A 17,761-nucleotide genomic window follows, 5' to 3' on the forward strand; every position below is an offset into this window, starting at 1 on the left:
GAATGAAAGTATGCATAACATTACTTATAGCAAAATTATGCATATCATTACTTATGAGCAAACAAATAATCCATATAAACCAAATTAAAGGGTCAAATAATCTGATCATTCAAGAACACCAATAAACAAGACATAATTATATTACAACAACAAATACGTGGGTGCACACAAAGTAAATGGGAGACAACTTTTCTTCATTATATTATTTGACCCTTGTCATTTCCCTGCCTCCATTCTCTTTCCAAGAAGGCCGACCACTAAAGAATATGAACAGTAAATTTGCCTTGAAATACTTACTATTACATAGATTTGCAAATGATCCATTAGTCATAACCCATATTCCAAAACAATATTAAGATTTAGGTGTTTGACCAGATCACATGAAAGAAAAAATCCATGTAGTTGACTCAAGTAGTTGGAGATTTTCTGCTCGTCACAAGCTTATGTCAAGTTTGGACCACTGGTGGTGTTCAGGTCTGACAATCCTCACCAGACAAATATGTTTTTAGATAATAAGAAGCATTAGCTTGTAATTCCCTCTGAAATGCTGCATTAATCCACTGGTATGGTAGCCATTGAAACCAAGCTGTCTGATGGAATGCAAGTCCTAACAGCCATTATTGCTTCCTAAATATATCATAAAAAGTATGATGTGCAATAGAGTAACATATAAACTTTGGAGAAATTTTACTTAAATAAGGTCAATAATACATACAACATTAAGAATTCATTGTTAATTTTATGGCAATAAGTAAAAGTTCTTTAATCCTAGAATCTTTCCACACTTCATAAGAGAATTTTATGATGCCAAAGTTTTACCAATCAGCAATCAGTTTCCTATGTTAAATTTAATTAGGCTTTTTTATTTCCCTGATTTCCTAAAGTATCTCACTAAGGTTGTATGGAGAAGGCAAGAAACAATTTCACCTATGAAAAATAAAAGCAGACCATTCATACTTCATTGGTGCAAGCAGATTTCTACAATTATGAGGTGTTTTGTACGAGCAATTATAGAACCCCTGGTCAATGCATCTTTTTTTTTCTTTTACCCTAGGCAGAAACTTGTGTAGCATGTTATGTGGACCTATGAGACTGTACAATGTATCCAGGTGGATGTCTTTCTCAGATGAACAAGGATTGAGTTCACTGACAATTTAGCAGACTGTACAATGTATCCAGGTGGATGTCTTAGATGAACAAGGATGGAGTTCACTGACAATTTAGCAAAGAAAGAGCAACCTAACAAATCATGTTTAGAAACCAATCCATATTTTATTAGCTGATGCTAGAAAATCAATGGCATGCTATGAACTATGCCCAAGTGAGATAAGCATGAGCCTACAAATATGGATAAGATATTCTCACCTGCATGTTAATCAGGGTATGGTTGCAGCAAACTGATATGTTCTCTTCAGACCAAAAGAGCTGGCATGCCACAGCCCAAAATATAAAAATGTTTGTGCCAGGCCCTCTTACCAAAGGTTGAGGGTTCAAAATCTCAACTGACACACTTAATAAGGTGTCGGCCAGCCTAACTGATAAAGACTTTGACAATATATCATAAGATCCTAGGTTCGAATCCACCCTTCGCCACTTACCCTTTGAATATATATACATATATATATACATATATATACATATACATACATATACATATAGATATATATACATACATATACATACATATACATATAGATATATATACATACATATACATACATATACATATATATATATATACATATATATACATACATATACATATATATATATATATATATATATATATATATATATATACATATATATACATATATATTCAACATCAAGATCACACATGTCAAACTACAACATGTTCTCAATGTCATTGGAGTGTGATTGAATTCCAAAAGAGTAAGAGTGCATGCTGCCCAGCTAGTATTCTCCAGTTGACAATTATTGTTTTCATTCATTTGCAATAATATCTTAAGAGGGATTTAAAATCAAAAGAGGGAGAACAAATAGCTGGCAATCTCTGTGAAATGGAATTGTAATACAATTTATATTACCTAAAAAATGACATCATATGACACATCAAAATAAGCACCCACAACCAGCAAAAATGAGAAGAAAAAAATCATAGGCCCAAAAAAGTTATGATAATAGTTCTCCAAAGGACACTAATAGTAGACACTTTATGAACATGCTTAACAGATACCCGTGAAAAAAAAAGAAACAAATTTGCTTACAGAGGGAAACTATAACCATGGGTTATTTGAGTCCTCCAACAAGATCTTCATATCAGATACAGATATTATGTGGGGTCTCTGAACTCTCCATCAATAACACTAAGTTCTTGAATAATCCAAAGATCAGTGCTGCTAAAACTTGTCTCCTTATTGCTTCCCTCTTTTAAGAATTTAAAGAATATCAGCTTACACAATCATCAGTCTCCTGTCCTGAAAGCATCATGTGATTTTAATGAGACCTTCTTCTGTTGTGTAGAGAAGGAGCACACCCTTCGAAAAAATCAGACAGAGAAATCTCAAGGTCCTCAACCGAGTACTTAATGTACATCTCGGGGTGTCTCCCATTCTCTATATGTAGCCGGAACCGGCCAAGAAAAGACCGGTATGCTGGCAACAACTTCTCCGAGATTGAAATCCTCAACTCCTCTCTCAGCTGGGTGTCTGGCACATACCAAGTCGCTTGGGTTTTATGAGCCTCATCGAAAGCAGCATTGAAAGCTTTGAACCTCTCCCGCAAAGTGGACTTAGAGACGCCTGATGAGAAGCTTCCACTAACATGAATCCCCTCATCTCTCAAGCAGTGAAGGATTCTCATCCACGTGGCCCTCTGGTAGCTCGTCGCAGACAGCCGGAATTTCCCGGTGAGCTTTCTTAAGTAGTCATCACCAATCATTTCCCGGAGCTCAGGTGAGTCCTTCACCTTGTGGACGATATAGTGGACGTTGTTCATTAAGAATAGGTGGGAGAGGGCATTATCCTTGTAAAGGTTCGCCTTGTTCTCGAGATTGTGCTCAAGAACAACTATGATCCAGATCAGGTGGGCGGCGAGGGGAGTCTGGTTCTCGGACACCGGGAAATCAAGCTCTGGCACCGCAGCACCAGCAGCTGCGAGATCATCACCAGAGAACCGGGAGCTCGCAGATGGCCTTGTAACTATGAGCTCGATGAGCGTCGGCTTGTAATCTGAGATGAGGCTGATGTAGTTCATCACGTAGCGAGTAAGGGGATGGATTGTGCCGCCAGGCACCGGTGTCTTGGGTGGATCTCGAAATACTGCGTTCTCAAACTCGGAGAGGATGCCACGGACGGCCTCCGCGAGCCGGGAGAGGATCTCAGTGGCCTGGGTGTAGATGGACTCGGCAGACTTGGATAGGAACACGACGGCGATGTCCGGGAGGAGGTCAGAGATGGTGTCGTGGAGGTCGAGGATCTTGAAGAGCTTCTCCGGTGACCGGCGACCGATGCTGATGGCCTCGGCGAATCCAAAGAGCTGGATGGACGCGCCCTTGACAGTCTCAATGAAAGGGGCGTCATCGGCGATGCCAAGGCCCTCAAAGATGTGCTCGCAGAGGCGGCGTTCGCTGGCGAAGATGATCCGGACACAGACCCGGGCGGCGCGAATCCAGCGCCGTATCTTGGCCTCAAGGGCGTCCCACTCGAGACGCTGGACCTCACCGATGCTGAGCTTCTCCACGCCGAGATTCCGGAAGCACACGTCCACCGCCGCCTTCCGGGCGCCGGCGTACACCTGGACGCACTCCCGGCCGTACCCGGCGGCGATCATCCGCTCCGCGATGCTCCGGAGGTCATCGACCGCGTCAGCCGGCAGCAGATCGATCTCCCGGATGCTCCTCGTCGACCGTATGCTGCTCCGCCGTATGCTGCTGCTCGCCCCCACCGAATCTGACGAAAAGGCCTCTCCCTCTCCACCACCGTCTCCGCCGCCGCCGCCCTCGGCGTCAGACAGATCGCCGTACCCGTCCATGGAAGCCGAGCTATTCAACGAGAGCGAGCTCAGATCGACGAGCGCGTCGACCTCGACCTCGTTGGCCCGGGTCAGCAGCAGGTTGCGGAACTCGTCCTCCAGCCGCGCCATGGCGATTTGGATCGCGTTCTCCGAGGAGGAGTGCGACGAGGAGGAGGACGATCTCCGGGGGCTTCCGACGATGACCGGGTCCTTGATGGAGCGTCGGAGCTCATCGACGGCGCGGAGGTACCTCTCGGCGTCGGAACGGTCCGCGCCGTCGAAAATCATCCGCTCGTCCGCGGCGGAAGACGCGGTCGAGTCCCACCGCATGATCAGCTTCTCCGCCGCCTCCAGGTCCCCCTCCGCCGCCGCTCCTCCTCCAGATCCGTCCATGGGGAAGCGATAGGGTTCCACGGTCTCCGCTCCGATAGGGCGAGTTGTGTGTTTCGTGGTCGCGGAAGGCGGCTTCAGCTGCTGCTGCTATGGTCTCTTTCGCGTGCCTTAATCGTTTCGAAGAGAGCGACTTTGACTTCTTGCGCTGGTATAGAATATTCCGGTGGGGCGACGGCACACGGGACCAGGGAGTCCCAACTCGTGCGCCGCTGATCGGAGGGCCAGGATGGCGCCACGTGGTGATGATGATCCGGTGTGAGGCTGGTGCAGCGTGGGGTGTCGGTATGCACGCCCCAGCACCGCGGACATCGGGCTCGTGCGGTGAAACCGTGTCGGAGAGCGTGCGGCCAACGGAGGAGAGGACGGTGATAAGAGGCAGAATCTCGATTTCTGGCCGTCCGATGGGAATATAGCCATCGGGGCTCGGGCTCTCACTTCGGACCGTGGTCACGGGACACTGCAGTGGTGAGTCGTGACACGAGAATCGCACCCGCGAAGAGGAGGGAGGACTGACGGTGAGCGAGTGGGACCGGGGGTTTGGGAAACGCGGGTTGGTGGCTGTTTCGGTGGTTTGGGGGTTAGGAAAACGGCGACTTGCCTGGGTGGCGATTAGCTGGCGCATCTGGCGTTGGGTTACAGCGCGCCGCTCATTTGTCGCCAGGTGGCTCCTCCTGGCCGAGGATGAGGATTCCTGCATGTTATTCTGATTAGGAGAAAATTACTATTTAAGTGAACTATGGTACTGTATGAACGGAGCCCAAATCGTATAGGCATAGTAGAGGCAAATTAATTAATTATATATATATATATAAACCTTACATAATGCAAACATGTGGTACATAATATTCTTTGATTTTAAGGATTTCAATTACCATTAAGAGATAAATCCTTTTGGAGGCAGGCCTTGGATCATATACTTTTGTTGAAAACTAAGAATAAAGAAGACAGCAGCGTCCACCCAATGTCCATAATAGTTGCTGAAGAAGGAGATGAGATGACAGGAGTTGAATGAGTGTGTGTGCGCTCTTCACAACTACTTGTTTTGTGGTACTTTGTCTTAAATGAGTGTGTTTGTGAACCATCTCCATCTCTGGTTGGAGGTATGGTATGACTAATTCAACCAGTTATTTTTAATTTTACTTTTATGTTTCAATATATATGTATATATCTTTTGTAAGTATTATTTTAATAATATTTTGGAGGATGAATCTTAATATATTGATATGCTATTTTTTTTATCCGAATGATTAGTGTTTGAACATAAAAATAATTCTTTAATAATTAAAAGTTTGTGATATAAGCATAAAACCTGATATTGTATTATTATTATAAAAAAAAATTTAATATCAAAAATTAAAATCAAATAACGATAAATTAGATTTAGGATGTATATCTTTTGATATCATTCAGAAACTCTTTATATGATCTATAAAAACATCATGATCGGATCTAAAAGTCATAACGATAATGATATCTGATTTATAAAGAAAACTAGATTTATTTTCTTATCTCTTCCTATTCTTCGTAGGACTAATATGAGTAATTGATTAGACCTAAAGAAGATTGAGAATAGATTTGTAATCTTAATAACTGATTATATTGTACCCAATAGGTTCTGTCCTTTATAGATAAGAATAAAGGATTTAGAATGGTAATTAGAAAAGTCCCTCCTATCAAGGTTATATCATAAAAAATCTTACAATAAAAATTTTCTTTCTATTGGTTAATAAATATCATAGAAATCTAATCAGATCTATAATATATCTTACATAATTAGATATAGTCATATGATCTAATATTCTTCCACTTGACCCAATAAGATAAAAAAAAAATTAATCAAAATAAATAAAATAAAATTTTATTTAAAATAACTTTATCTAATTAGATTCTAAAAATTTAAAAAAATATTTTATATGTTGTCATGAATTTTAAAACAAATCAATAAATCCAATAGGTACAATAATGCTATAGTCTAACTAGTAATGTAAGTCATAATAGTTATATGTCATCATTGTCATACTCCATACTTTATACTATAATATTATTAATCTTTCCTAATATAATCCATAATGACTCTTATAATTTATCTTGTTAAGATAATCTTATTATCACACTCAACTATAATATGTACAAACATAAATATAAACAGAATAATAGAAACAAATAATTTTAATTAAAAAAATATCAACACTATATCTTTTATGACTTGCTTAAAAGTCTCATTCTAAGAATATTTTCTTTAAATACTTTATAGTATAAAACTTTAGTAAATGGATTAGCAATCATCTAAGTGGTGCTTAGGCTATCAATTGACACTTATTGTTTCTAGACTATTTCTCTAACCATCAAGTATTTTATCTCGATATGCTTGGAACCACTAGTGTACTTGTCAGAAAAAAAAAATTATAGTGTTATAACATAATATCTTTAAGTCTAACAAATGTATCAATAATACCAAGTTATGAGATAAAATTTCATAACCATAAAAATTGATTTGTGGTATCAAAGCATATCATAAATTCAGCTTCCATTGCCGATTATTCAATAAGCGATTACTTTATATTTTTTCAAGAAATTATCTCTTCATCTAATATGAATATAAATCTTGAAATGAACTTCCTACTATCGAAGTAATTTATAAAATCAACATCTGAATATCCCGTTAGTTCAAAAATTAGAAACGACCTTAGGCCAAACATGAAAGCTTGATAAGGATCGAGAGATCTATATCAATAATCCCTTTAGCCTTAGTAGTGAATTTGGAGACAAAGGTTCCTAGAGTCTCTTGCTCCCTCCACCCAATCGCGAGTAAGGCTGTCATGGTTTGCTTGGGCTTGTAGCTCTTGAAAAAATATTGTTCGACCTCCTTGGTGAGCTAAGCAAAGATGGTGACTACTAGAGGCTACATTTGGGATTGTCATTTTCATGTAGCACCTTAAAGTATCGTTGGGAAGGACTAGCACATTAGGGCATTTGTCATGCTATAGAGGGTCATTTAAGCATGAAAAGCAGCCATATGTTTCTTTGGGTCAGTACTATCATCGAATGATTCTAATATCGAGAGGCGAAAGCTTAGGGGATCGATCCCTTTGGATCTTTTGTATTCTATACCAGCTAATTGATTCCAATATCGAGATGTGACCTTATGTGCCCTTTGTGTGCTCCTCTCCTTTGCTAAGGTGGAACCCCGACGTATATTGTAATATACTATTCCTACTTTTATTCTCATCCTACATGCATATTTGGAATAGGATACAACCTTTATATTTACTTATGTTGTCAATAATAACATAGTGGGAAAGGGGGCCAATTCGGAACCTATTAACTTGCGAAACAAAATGATGTTGAATCTTAGATTTTGATGATGAAATCAATTGATGAGTTTATAATCTAATATACGTTTTGAGTGACGTATGATTAAATTCGATTAGAAAAGGTAAATCGATTAAAGCATGAGGAATCAAACGTTGGGCTGGAGTGAAAAATGTCAGAAGATTATATGTCGAGCCGGAGGATCGGCCGACGTATTGGTAGAAGGCTTTGTGCCATGAGTTTGGGCATCAGGCCAGAATGATCGGACATTACGCCAAGGAGATCGGATATTACAAAGGTCAACATGCCAATTAGGTAATACATCGTAAGAGAGGGCGATGCGCCAAAAGGATCGGATGAAGCACCGAATAAACCAATAATATGTCGGACAACATAGGATTCATGTTTGTAATCGTGTGTGTCTAGATCAAGTTAGTTAAGTCTAATTGAGTTAGTTTTAGGATAAAACAATGGCAACTTAATTAGGGGCCAATTGGGCCTGAATTAGAGCTGAATTGGGCTTATTATTTGACCCATTCAGTGTCATATAGTAGGGTTTAGTGGTGGTACTGCCCAGACATAGTCTTCAAGACTATATCAAACGATGGTATTGCTAGATTGGGCAGTGGTACCACCTAAACACGGTCTCCCAAACTATATTAAGCGATGGTATCACCCAATGTCAGTGTGTTAAGCAGTGGTACCGCTTAGTGTCAGACTGGCAACCGGTGGTACCGCTAGTACCCCTAAAACCCGAGGATTTGAATTTTGGCTTAAAGTTTTGAAGTCATTTGGGGTCTATAAATACCTCACAAATTCTCGCTTAGAAAACACATGAAAATAAAGCAAAAACTCTGTGATTCCAAGGTTATAAACTCTTTTAAGTATAGGGTCTCTCTCTAAGAGCTTAGTGATAGTCTTAAGAGAGGTGTGTGAGGGAACACTTGCAAAAGAGAGGTGTAAAGGTTCTCTCCTGAACCTGTGAAAAAGAGAAAGAGTGTAAGGGTAGTTGATCTTAGCCCATTGGAAAGAAGATCGATAGTGAAAGTTGATGGCCTTGAGTGAAAAGGAATCGAGAGTGGACGTAGGTCACAACGACCGAATCACTATAAATCTGGTGTACTCGGTTTACATTTTTATTATGCTTTTCATTCTCATATTGTAAACTGATTTACTTACTTACTACTTTCACTACGCTTACGAACGCGCTTTCAAGTTAAACTCATCTTTCTGATATGAGCTTTATCGAACGATATTTTCGAATTGATGTAATTTTTTCATAAGCACTAAGTCACATGTTGGACAATATAGGATTCATGCTTGTAATCGTGTGTGTCTAGATTGAGTTAATTAGGTCTAATTGTGAAAAAATATGAACTCAATTATGACCAATTGAGCCTAAATCAGGGCTGAATTGGGCCTATTATTTGGCTCATTCAGTATCCTATAGCAGGGTCTGGGGGTGATACTGCCCAGACTAGGCGGTGGTACCATTTACACATAATCTTCAAGACTGTATCAGGCGGTGGTATCGCTAGACTAGGTGTGTGAGGGAACACTTTTAAGTATAGAATCTCTCCTCTAAGAGCTTAATGATAGTCCTAAGGGAGGTGTGTGAGGGAACACTTGTAAAAAATAGGTGTAAAGGTTCTTTCCTACATCTGTGAAAAGGAGAAAGAGAATAAGGGTAGTTGATCTTAGCCCATTGGAAAGAAGATCGATAGTGGAAGTCGGTAGCCTCTAGTGAAGAGGAATCGGGAGTGGACGTAGGTCACGATGACCGGACAATTATAAATCCAGTGTACACAGTTTGTATTTCTATTATGCTTTTTATTCTCATATTGCAAACTAATTTACTTGCTTACTACTTTTGCTATGCTTACGAACACACTTTCAAGTTAAACTAATCTTTCTGATACGTGATATTTTTTCGTAAGCACTAATTCACCCCCCTAGTGCCGACTCGATCCTAACAGTTGGTATCAAAGTCACGTTTTTCTCCATTGTTCTAACGCCCAAGAGAGATAGCTTTTTTCGGGAATCTAGAGGTTACTCTTTCATTTGTCCTTATATGTTCAATGGGACGGACTATACTTATTGGAAAACTCAAATGAGAGTTTTCTTGCTTTCTATGGATTTGAATTTATAGAATATTATTGAAAAAAAATTTCAAAAGTCTTCTAATCTAATGATCGAATGGAATGATTTGAAGAAAACTTTTTATTTGAATGCTAGAGCTATGAACGCTCTATTTTGTGCTTTGAACAAAAATGAGTTTAATCGTATTTCTTTATGCGAAACTGCACATGAGATTTAGCATATACTAGAAGTAACTTATGAAGGCATTAAAGAATCAAAAATTAATCTTTTGATGTATAGTTTTAAATTATTTCGAATGAAACCAAGAAAAAATCATTAAAAACTTGTACACCTGCTTTACAGATATCGTCAATGGCTTAAATGCACTTGGTAAAAGTTTTTCAAATCTTGAACTTATGAATAAAATTTTACATTCTCTTCCTAAAAAGTGGGACTAAAAAGTAACTATATTCAAGAAGCAAAGGACCTAAATAATTTTCTGCTTGAAGAACTTATCGGGTCTTTAATAACTTATGAAATGAGTTGTATGACACAAGACAAATATAAAAATAATCTTCCAAAGAACAAGAAGGATATGTAATTGAAAATCAAATAATACCACTTAAGTGATAACTCAAGTAATAATGATGATGACATAAAACTTTTGACGAAAAAATTTTAAAAATTCATAAAATAAGAAACTAAGAACAAAAATGAGCTTACAAGGAATACAATAACTTGCTTTGAATGCAATCGGCTGAGACACCTTAAAAGTAAATGTCCACAACAAAAGAAAAAGAAGGCATTTAAAGTGACATTGGATGAATCGAGTACATCCGAAGACGAGGAGCAAACTGATAAAGAAGATGTGGCGAACTACGCCTTGATAGCTTTCCACAACGAGGTAAGTGACTTAACCAAAACCCCTTTACTTTACTATGAAATTACTTGATGCATTTCATAAGTTATTTTTAAATTAATATATAAACTATAAAAAATGATAGGAGGGGGAGGGGGGGTCATGCTTCTCTTTCTAGTGATTTTAAAAAAATTAAAAATTTGAGCATACCAATTACATGTTAACTCATAGCACTAAGCATGAAGAGTTAGATCTACTTAAAAAGAAAAATATATTAATACAACAAACAAAATAATTTTGATTGAAAATATTTTATGTTTAATAAAATCATGCTTTATGATTTAATGATGCATAATGATGTAATGATGTAATAAAAATGTTAAAAATTTTGGTATCATGCTTGATGATTTTATACTATGCATGAGAATTTGAAGTAATGATGATTTGAAATTTTATGTTTTGGAATTATGTGTTATACTTTTGATCTTAATGATTTTTTGTGATAAATCTTACTTTTTGATTTTAAACATGATGCATAGATTTGATATAGAAAACAAGGACATGCTGGTATAAAATCAATCATTGAAATTAAAATAAAAAAGGGAATATATTTTTCTTAAAAATTTATCAATCCCTATCTTATCGAGTTTTCAAAAAGAGATTGAAGAATATATTTGTATCATTTTATAAATCTCTTGGACTATAAAAACAATTTTGATGATTTGATGATTTGAATCTAAATGACATTTTTTCAATCGAATTATGAACCTTCTCTTGATTTCTTAACTTGAGATATCTTATGTGAATCAAGATCTCTTCTTTGTTCTCTTATGTTTCTTTTTATCATTTAATAAAGAGAAGAAATATCTATATGAATCATAGTTTATCTTAATTTCTCAGTTTTCAATGACTTGTGTTTTTCATTTTAATCAAGATCGTTTACTATAATTCATCTTTTCACTATTTGATTTATCCAAAAGAATCATAATTTGTCTCTTAATATTCACAACTTGAAATTTATATTCATGAATTTTATATCTCATCACCAAGTTAATTTTTTTATATATATTTTATGTGATAATTTAAAAAATGATGTAAAAGGAAAAGTTTAGCACTATTGTAACCTTCCATTCGTTTTGACAATGACAAAAAGGGAGAAAGAAAATTGCTAGCATACCATAATTGCTAGCTTGAATGTTAAACTTAGGCATGTTAAATCTCCCAAATACATAAATTCTTCTTATACATTTTTCGGATCATAATATTGATTTCTCGATTTTTATGATTTAAATTTTCCTATAAATCAAGATTTTTCCTTTAATAAAGAAGATATGTATTCAAATTAACCATGATATGTCACTTGACTTCTTGATGTTTATGACTTGAATTTTATTTTGTACAATTGCCTTGTATTTGCTAGCTTGCATATTCTAAAATGATGTAAAACTTGCTAAATTTACTAGCTTACAAATTGCAAGAAGAAAGAATTGCTAGCTTGTGCATTTCAAGAAATGCAAAAATGCTAGCTTGCATATCATAGGAAGAACCAAAAGTGATTGCATATCTAAGGAGAAGTGCTAGCTTATATATTTCAAGAAGATGCAAAAACATGCTATTTGTAAAAATATGCTATCTCACACATCTCAAAAGAAGCAAAATTTTGCTAACTTTTATATTTGAAAAACTTGTTAGCTTGCATGATGATATATACAATAATATTTTAAAAACTTAAAATTATATTTATAATGGAATAATTTGAAATTATATCGTAAAAATTTGCTAGTTACACTTTTCTCCTTTTTGTTGATGATAAAGGGGGCGAAGGTATAATGATGATTTAGATCATGCATGATATGATGCACTTTGATGTTTTGAAATTATGATTATGTATGTAATACTCATGATTTTATTATGATGATATATATGATGCATTGCATATGATGTGAATCATGATTAAAATTGCTTTGATTTAAATTCAAGGTTCATTTCGATATGACATATTGATAGGGGAAGTTTGGTTTAAACTCCATCATCAATTGATTGTCATCATAAAAAATGGAAAGATGGTTGAATCTTGAATTTTGATAATAAAATCAATTAATGAGTTTATGATCTAATATACATTTTGAGTGATGCAAGACTAACTTAGATTAGAAAAGGAAAATTGATTAAAGTAGGAGGAATTAAACGTTCGGTCAGAATGGAACATGTTAGAAGATTAGACGTCAAGCTGGAGGATCGACCAACATATCAACAGAAGGCTTTGTGTTATGAGTACGGGCATCATGCTAGAAGGATCAGACATTTCACTAAGGAGATCGGATGTTACAGAGGTCAACATGTCGATTAGGCAATACATCGCAAGAGAGAACGAAGCACCGAATGAACTAATGATATACCAGACAACATAAGATTTATACTTATAATTGTGTGTGTCTAGATCGAGCTAGTTAGGTCTAATTGAGTTGGTTTTGGGATGAAACAATAACAACTCAATTAGGGGCCAATTGAGCCTAAATCAAGACTGAATTGGGCATATTGTTTGGCTCATTCAATATCCTATAGCAGGGTCAAGCAGTGGTATCGCCTAGACACAATCTTCAAGATCGTGTCAAGTGGTGGTACCGCTAGATTGGGCGATGGTATCGCATAGTGTTAGACAGGCAAGCGGTGGTATCGCCAGTACTCTGAAACCTATGGATTTGAATTTTGGCTCCAAGTTTTGAAGTCATTTAGGGTCTATAAATACCCCACAAATTTCTGCTTGGAAAACACACAAAAATAGAGCAAAAACACTATGATTCTATGGTTGTAAACTCTTTTAAGTATAGAGTCCATCCTCTAAGAGCTTAGTGATAGTCCTAAGAGAGGTGTGTGAGGGAACACTTATAAAATATGGGTGTAAAGGTTTTCTCCTAAACTTGTGAAAAGGAGAAAGAGTGTAAGGGTAGTTTATCTTCATTCATTGGAAAGAAGATCGATAGTGGAAGCCGGTGGCCTCGATTGAAGAGGAATCGAGAGTGGACAAAGGTCATGACAATCGAACTATTAAAAATCCGAGAGAAAGAACACGTGATGATTCCTCTCAAACACTTGGGATATCCTATGTCTAAGCAAAAACATATGAATTAATCCTCTCAAGACACCAAGAGTATATGATCTTTTATTGACACTCAATAGCGCTCGCAAGGTTAGCTACCAATCTCGTTGTCCGGTTGTGCTAGATTTAGAACCTCTAGACATATATACATATATATATATATATATGTATGTATATATATATATATATATATATATATATATGTATGTATATATATATATGTATGTATATATATATTGATTAAAGCAGGAGGAATCAAACGTTCGATCAGAGTGGAACATGTCAGAAGATTGGACGTCAAGCTGGAGGATCGACCAACATATCAACAGAAGGCTTTGTGTTATGAGTACGGGCAGCATGCTAGAAGGATCAGACATTTCACTAAGGAGATCGGATGTTACAGAGGTCAACATGTCGATTAGGCAATACATCGCAAGAGAGAACGAAGCACCGAATGAACTAATGATATACCAGACAACATAAGATTTATACTTATAATTGTGTGTGTCTAGATCGAGTTAGTTAGGTCTAATTGAGTTGGTTTTGGGATGAAACAATAACAACTCAATTAGGGGCCAATTGAGCCTAAATCAAGACTGAATTGGGCATATTGTTTGGCTCATTCAATATCCTATAGCAGGGTCAAGCAGTGGTATCGCCTAGACACAATCTTCAAGATCGTGTCAAGTGGTGGTACCGCTAGATTGGGCGATGGTATCGCATAGTATTAGACAGGCAAGCGGTGGTATCGCCAGTACTCTGAAACCTATGGATTTGAATTTTGGCTCCATGTTTTGAAGTCATTTAGGGTCTATAAATACCCCACAAATTCCTGCTTGGAAAACACACAAAAATAGAGCAAAAACACTATGATTCTATGGTTGTAAACTCTTTTAAGTATAGAGTCCATCCTCTAAGAGCTTAGTGATAGTCCTAAGAGAGGTGTGTGAGGGAACACTTATAAAATATGGGTGTAAAGGTTTTCTCCTAAACTTGTGAAAAGGAGAAAGAGTGTAAGGGTAGTTTATCTTCATTCATTGGAAAGAAGATCGATAGTGGAAGCCGGTGGCTTCGATTGAAGAGGAATCGAGAGTGGACAAAGGTCATGACAATCGAACTATTAAAAATCCGAGAGAAAGAACACGTGATGATTCCTCTCAAACACTTGGGATATCCTATGTCTAAGCAAAAACATATGAATTAATCCTCTCAAGACACCAAGAGTAGATGATCTTTTATTGACACTCAATAGCGCTCGCAAGGTTAGCTACCAATCTCGTTGACCGGTTGTGCTAGATTTAGAACCTCTAGACATATATACATATATATATATATATATATATATGTATATATATATATATATATGTATATATATATATATATGTATATATATATATATATATATGTATATATATATATATGTATGTATATATATATTGATTAAAGCAGGAGGAATCAAACGTTCGATCAGAGTGGAACATGTCAGAAGATTGGACGTCAAGCTGGAGGATCGACCAACATATCAACAGAAGGCTTTGTGTTATGAGTACGGGCAGCATGCTAGAAGGATCATACATTTCACTAAGGAGATCGGATGTTACAGAGGTCAACATGTCGATTAGGCAATACATCGCAAGAGAGAACGAAGCACCGAATGAACTAATGATATACCAGACAACATAAGATTTATACTTATAATTGTGTGTGTCTAGATCGAGTTAGTTAGGTCTAATTGAGTTGGTTTTGGGATGAAACAATAACAACTCAATTAGGGGCCAATTGAGCCTAAATCAAGATTGAATTGGGCATATTGTTTGGCTCATTCAATATCCTATAGCAGGGTCAAGCAGTGGTATCGCCTAGACACAATCTTCAAGATCGTGTCAAGTGGTGGTACCGCTAGATTGGGCGATGGTATCGCATAGTGTTAGACAGGCAAGCGGTGGTATCGCCAGTACTCTGAAACCTATGGATTTGAATTTTGGCTCCAAGTTTTGAAGTCATTTAGGGTCTATAAATACCCCACAAATTCCTGCTTGGAAAACACACAAAAATAGAGCAAAAACTCTATGATTCTATAGTTGTAAACTCTTTTAAGTATAGAGTCCATCCTCTAAGAGCTTAGTGATAGTCCTAAGAGAGGTGTGTGAGGGAACACTTATAAAATATGAGTGTAAAGGTTTTCTCCTAAACTTGTGAAAAGGAGAAAGAGTGTAAGGGTAGTTGATCTTTATTCATTGGAAAGAAGATCGATAGTGGAAGCCGGTGGCCTCGATTGAAGAGGAATCGAGAGTGGACATAGGTCATGACGATCGAACTATTAAAAATCCGAGAGAAAGAACATGTGATTTTCCTCTCAAACACATGGGATATCCCATGTCTAAGCAAAAACATATGAATTAATCCTCTCAAGACACCAAGAGTAGATGATCTTCTATTGACACTCAATAGCGCTCACAAGGTTAGCTACCAATCTCGTTGACCGGTTGTGCTTGTTAGGATCGGAGCGGCACTAAGAGGGGGGGGTGAATTAGTGCAGCGGATTAAAACGTTGGTTTCGACAAATCTTTCGTATGATAAGGACGGAACTTGAAAAGCGTAACTTGAAAGTGTATTCTTAAAGTTGCGCTGCAAAGGTAATAAGGAACTAAAGCATGTAAGAAGGTTTGCAGTAATGTAAATAGCAATAACGAAATGCAAACCAGAGATCACGTCGATTTTAGAGTGGTTCGGTCAAATGACCTACATCCACTTGCGAGGCCCCTCTTTGATGAGGCTCCCACCTTCCACTAGCAAATCTCTTGAAATGGAAGGGCAAATACCCCTCTTATAACCTTTTACAAGAAGTTCAACCTCTTACAAATTTTCAACAAGAAAGAAGGAGGAGAACTATCTAGCAAATTGAAAACAAGAAAGGCAAAGACTCTTTTAAGATTTTTCTCTCAATCACTTGCTGCTCAAAGAGTTGTATTCTCAGCTAAGACTTGATGGGTATTTATAGGCCTAAAGAGAATTTAAATTTGGGCTCCAAAAATTTGAATTCTCTTATATTCCCGATGTTGGCGGTGCCATCGCCCAGCCAAGCGGTGCCACCGCCCAGCGCTCGGGTGCTGGACGGTGCAACCGCCCAGCTCTCAGGTGCTGGGCGGTGCTATCGCCCAGCCAGGCGGTGCCATCGCCTGGCTCTCCGATTTCACTGGTTTGGCTTAATTTTAGCCCAAACCAAATCTGACTTTGGGCCCAATTGGCCCCTAACTAGGATATAGGATTAACTCTTAATCCTAATCCTAATTATGAGTGAACTACATAATAAAAACACATCCTAAGCAAGCTTTCAACCATGAACGTCGAGTCTTGTTTCAGCGAGCTTTCCGACGAACTTCTTCCGACGGACTCCCAGCAAGCTCCCGAACTTGTGATGACTTTAATGAGTAGCCGAGCCTTCTCGGTGATCTCCGTGAACCTCCGACGATCTCTTCGGCGAACTTCCGAAAATTCCGACAGGTTCCCGATTTCTTCTCGATTGGTTCCGGCAACATCTCCGACGATTCTTCGGACTCTTAAACGTCCATCGAACTTGACTCCGGTATACTTGCTTTGTGTTTTCTGGTTATCATAGTTAATCCTGCACACTTAGCTCAATAATATGGATTAGATCAATTAACCCATCAATTGATTTTATCATCAAAATCCGAGATTCAACAATCTCCCCCTTTTTGATGATGACAATCAATTGATGACGGAGTTAAACATAACTCCCCCTATCTATATGCCATATTATGAGAAGATGAAAACACTTGAATTTCATCCATTGAATTCAAGCCTAAACCGATAAGTTCTAACCGTAGAACTTATCGTTATTCTCATTAAGCAATAGTAAATGTGAAACTTCGATGAAAATCATAAGTCAAATGATATGGGACGATTTTTACTACGATAGGAGATAAAGATTTTCAATATAAATTTCATGATATAGATGTAAGGCATGCTTTCAATATGATCAATCAATCTTGTGATATTTTCAAAGATTTTGCAAGGCATAT

General features: G+C 37.6%; 1 protein-coding gene across 1 annotated transcript; it reads right to left on the reverse strand.

The window, feature by feature from the left end:
* Positions 1-2,017: 2,017 nt before the first annotated feature.
* Positions 2,018-4,467, reverse strand: LOC135584328 (exocyst complex component EXO70A1-like). The gene has a single exon (XM_065085716.1). The coding sequence runs from the start codon at positions 4,366-4,368 to the stop codon at positions 2,458-2,460; it is 1,911 nt and encodes a 636-aa protein (XP_064941788.1). The 5' UTR covers positions 4,369-4,467; the 3' UTR covers positions 2,018-2,457.
* Positions 4,468-17,761: the final 13,294 nt, after the last annotated feature.

The sequence above is a fragment of the Musa acuminata genome, chromosome BXJ1-10, assembly GCF_036884655.1.
Source record: "Musa acuminata AAA Group cultivar baxijiao chromosome BXJ1-10, Cavendish_Baxijiao_AAA, whole genome shotgun sequence".
Lineage (NCBI taxonomy): Eukaryota > Viridiplantae > Streptophyta > Magnoliopsida > Zingiberales > Musaceae > Musa > Musa acuminata.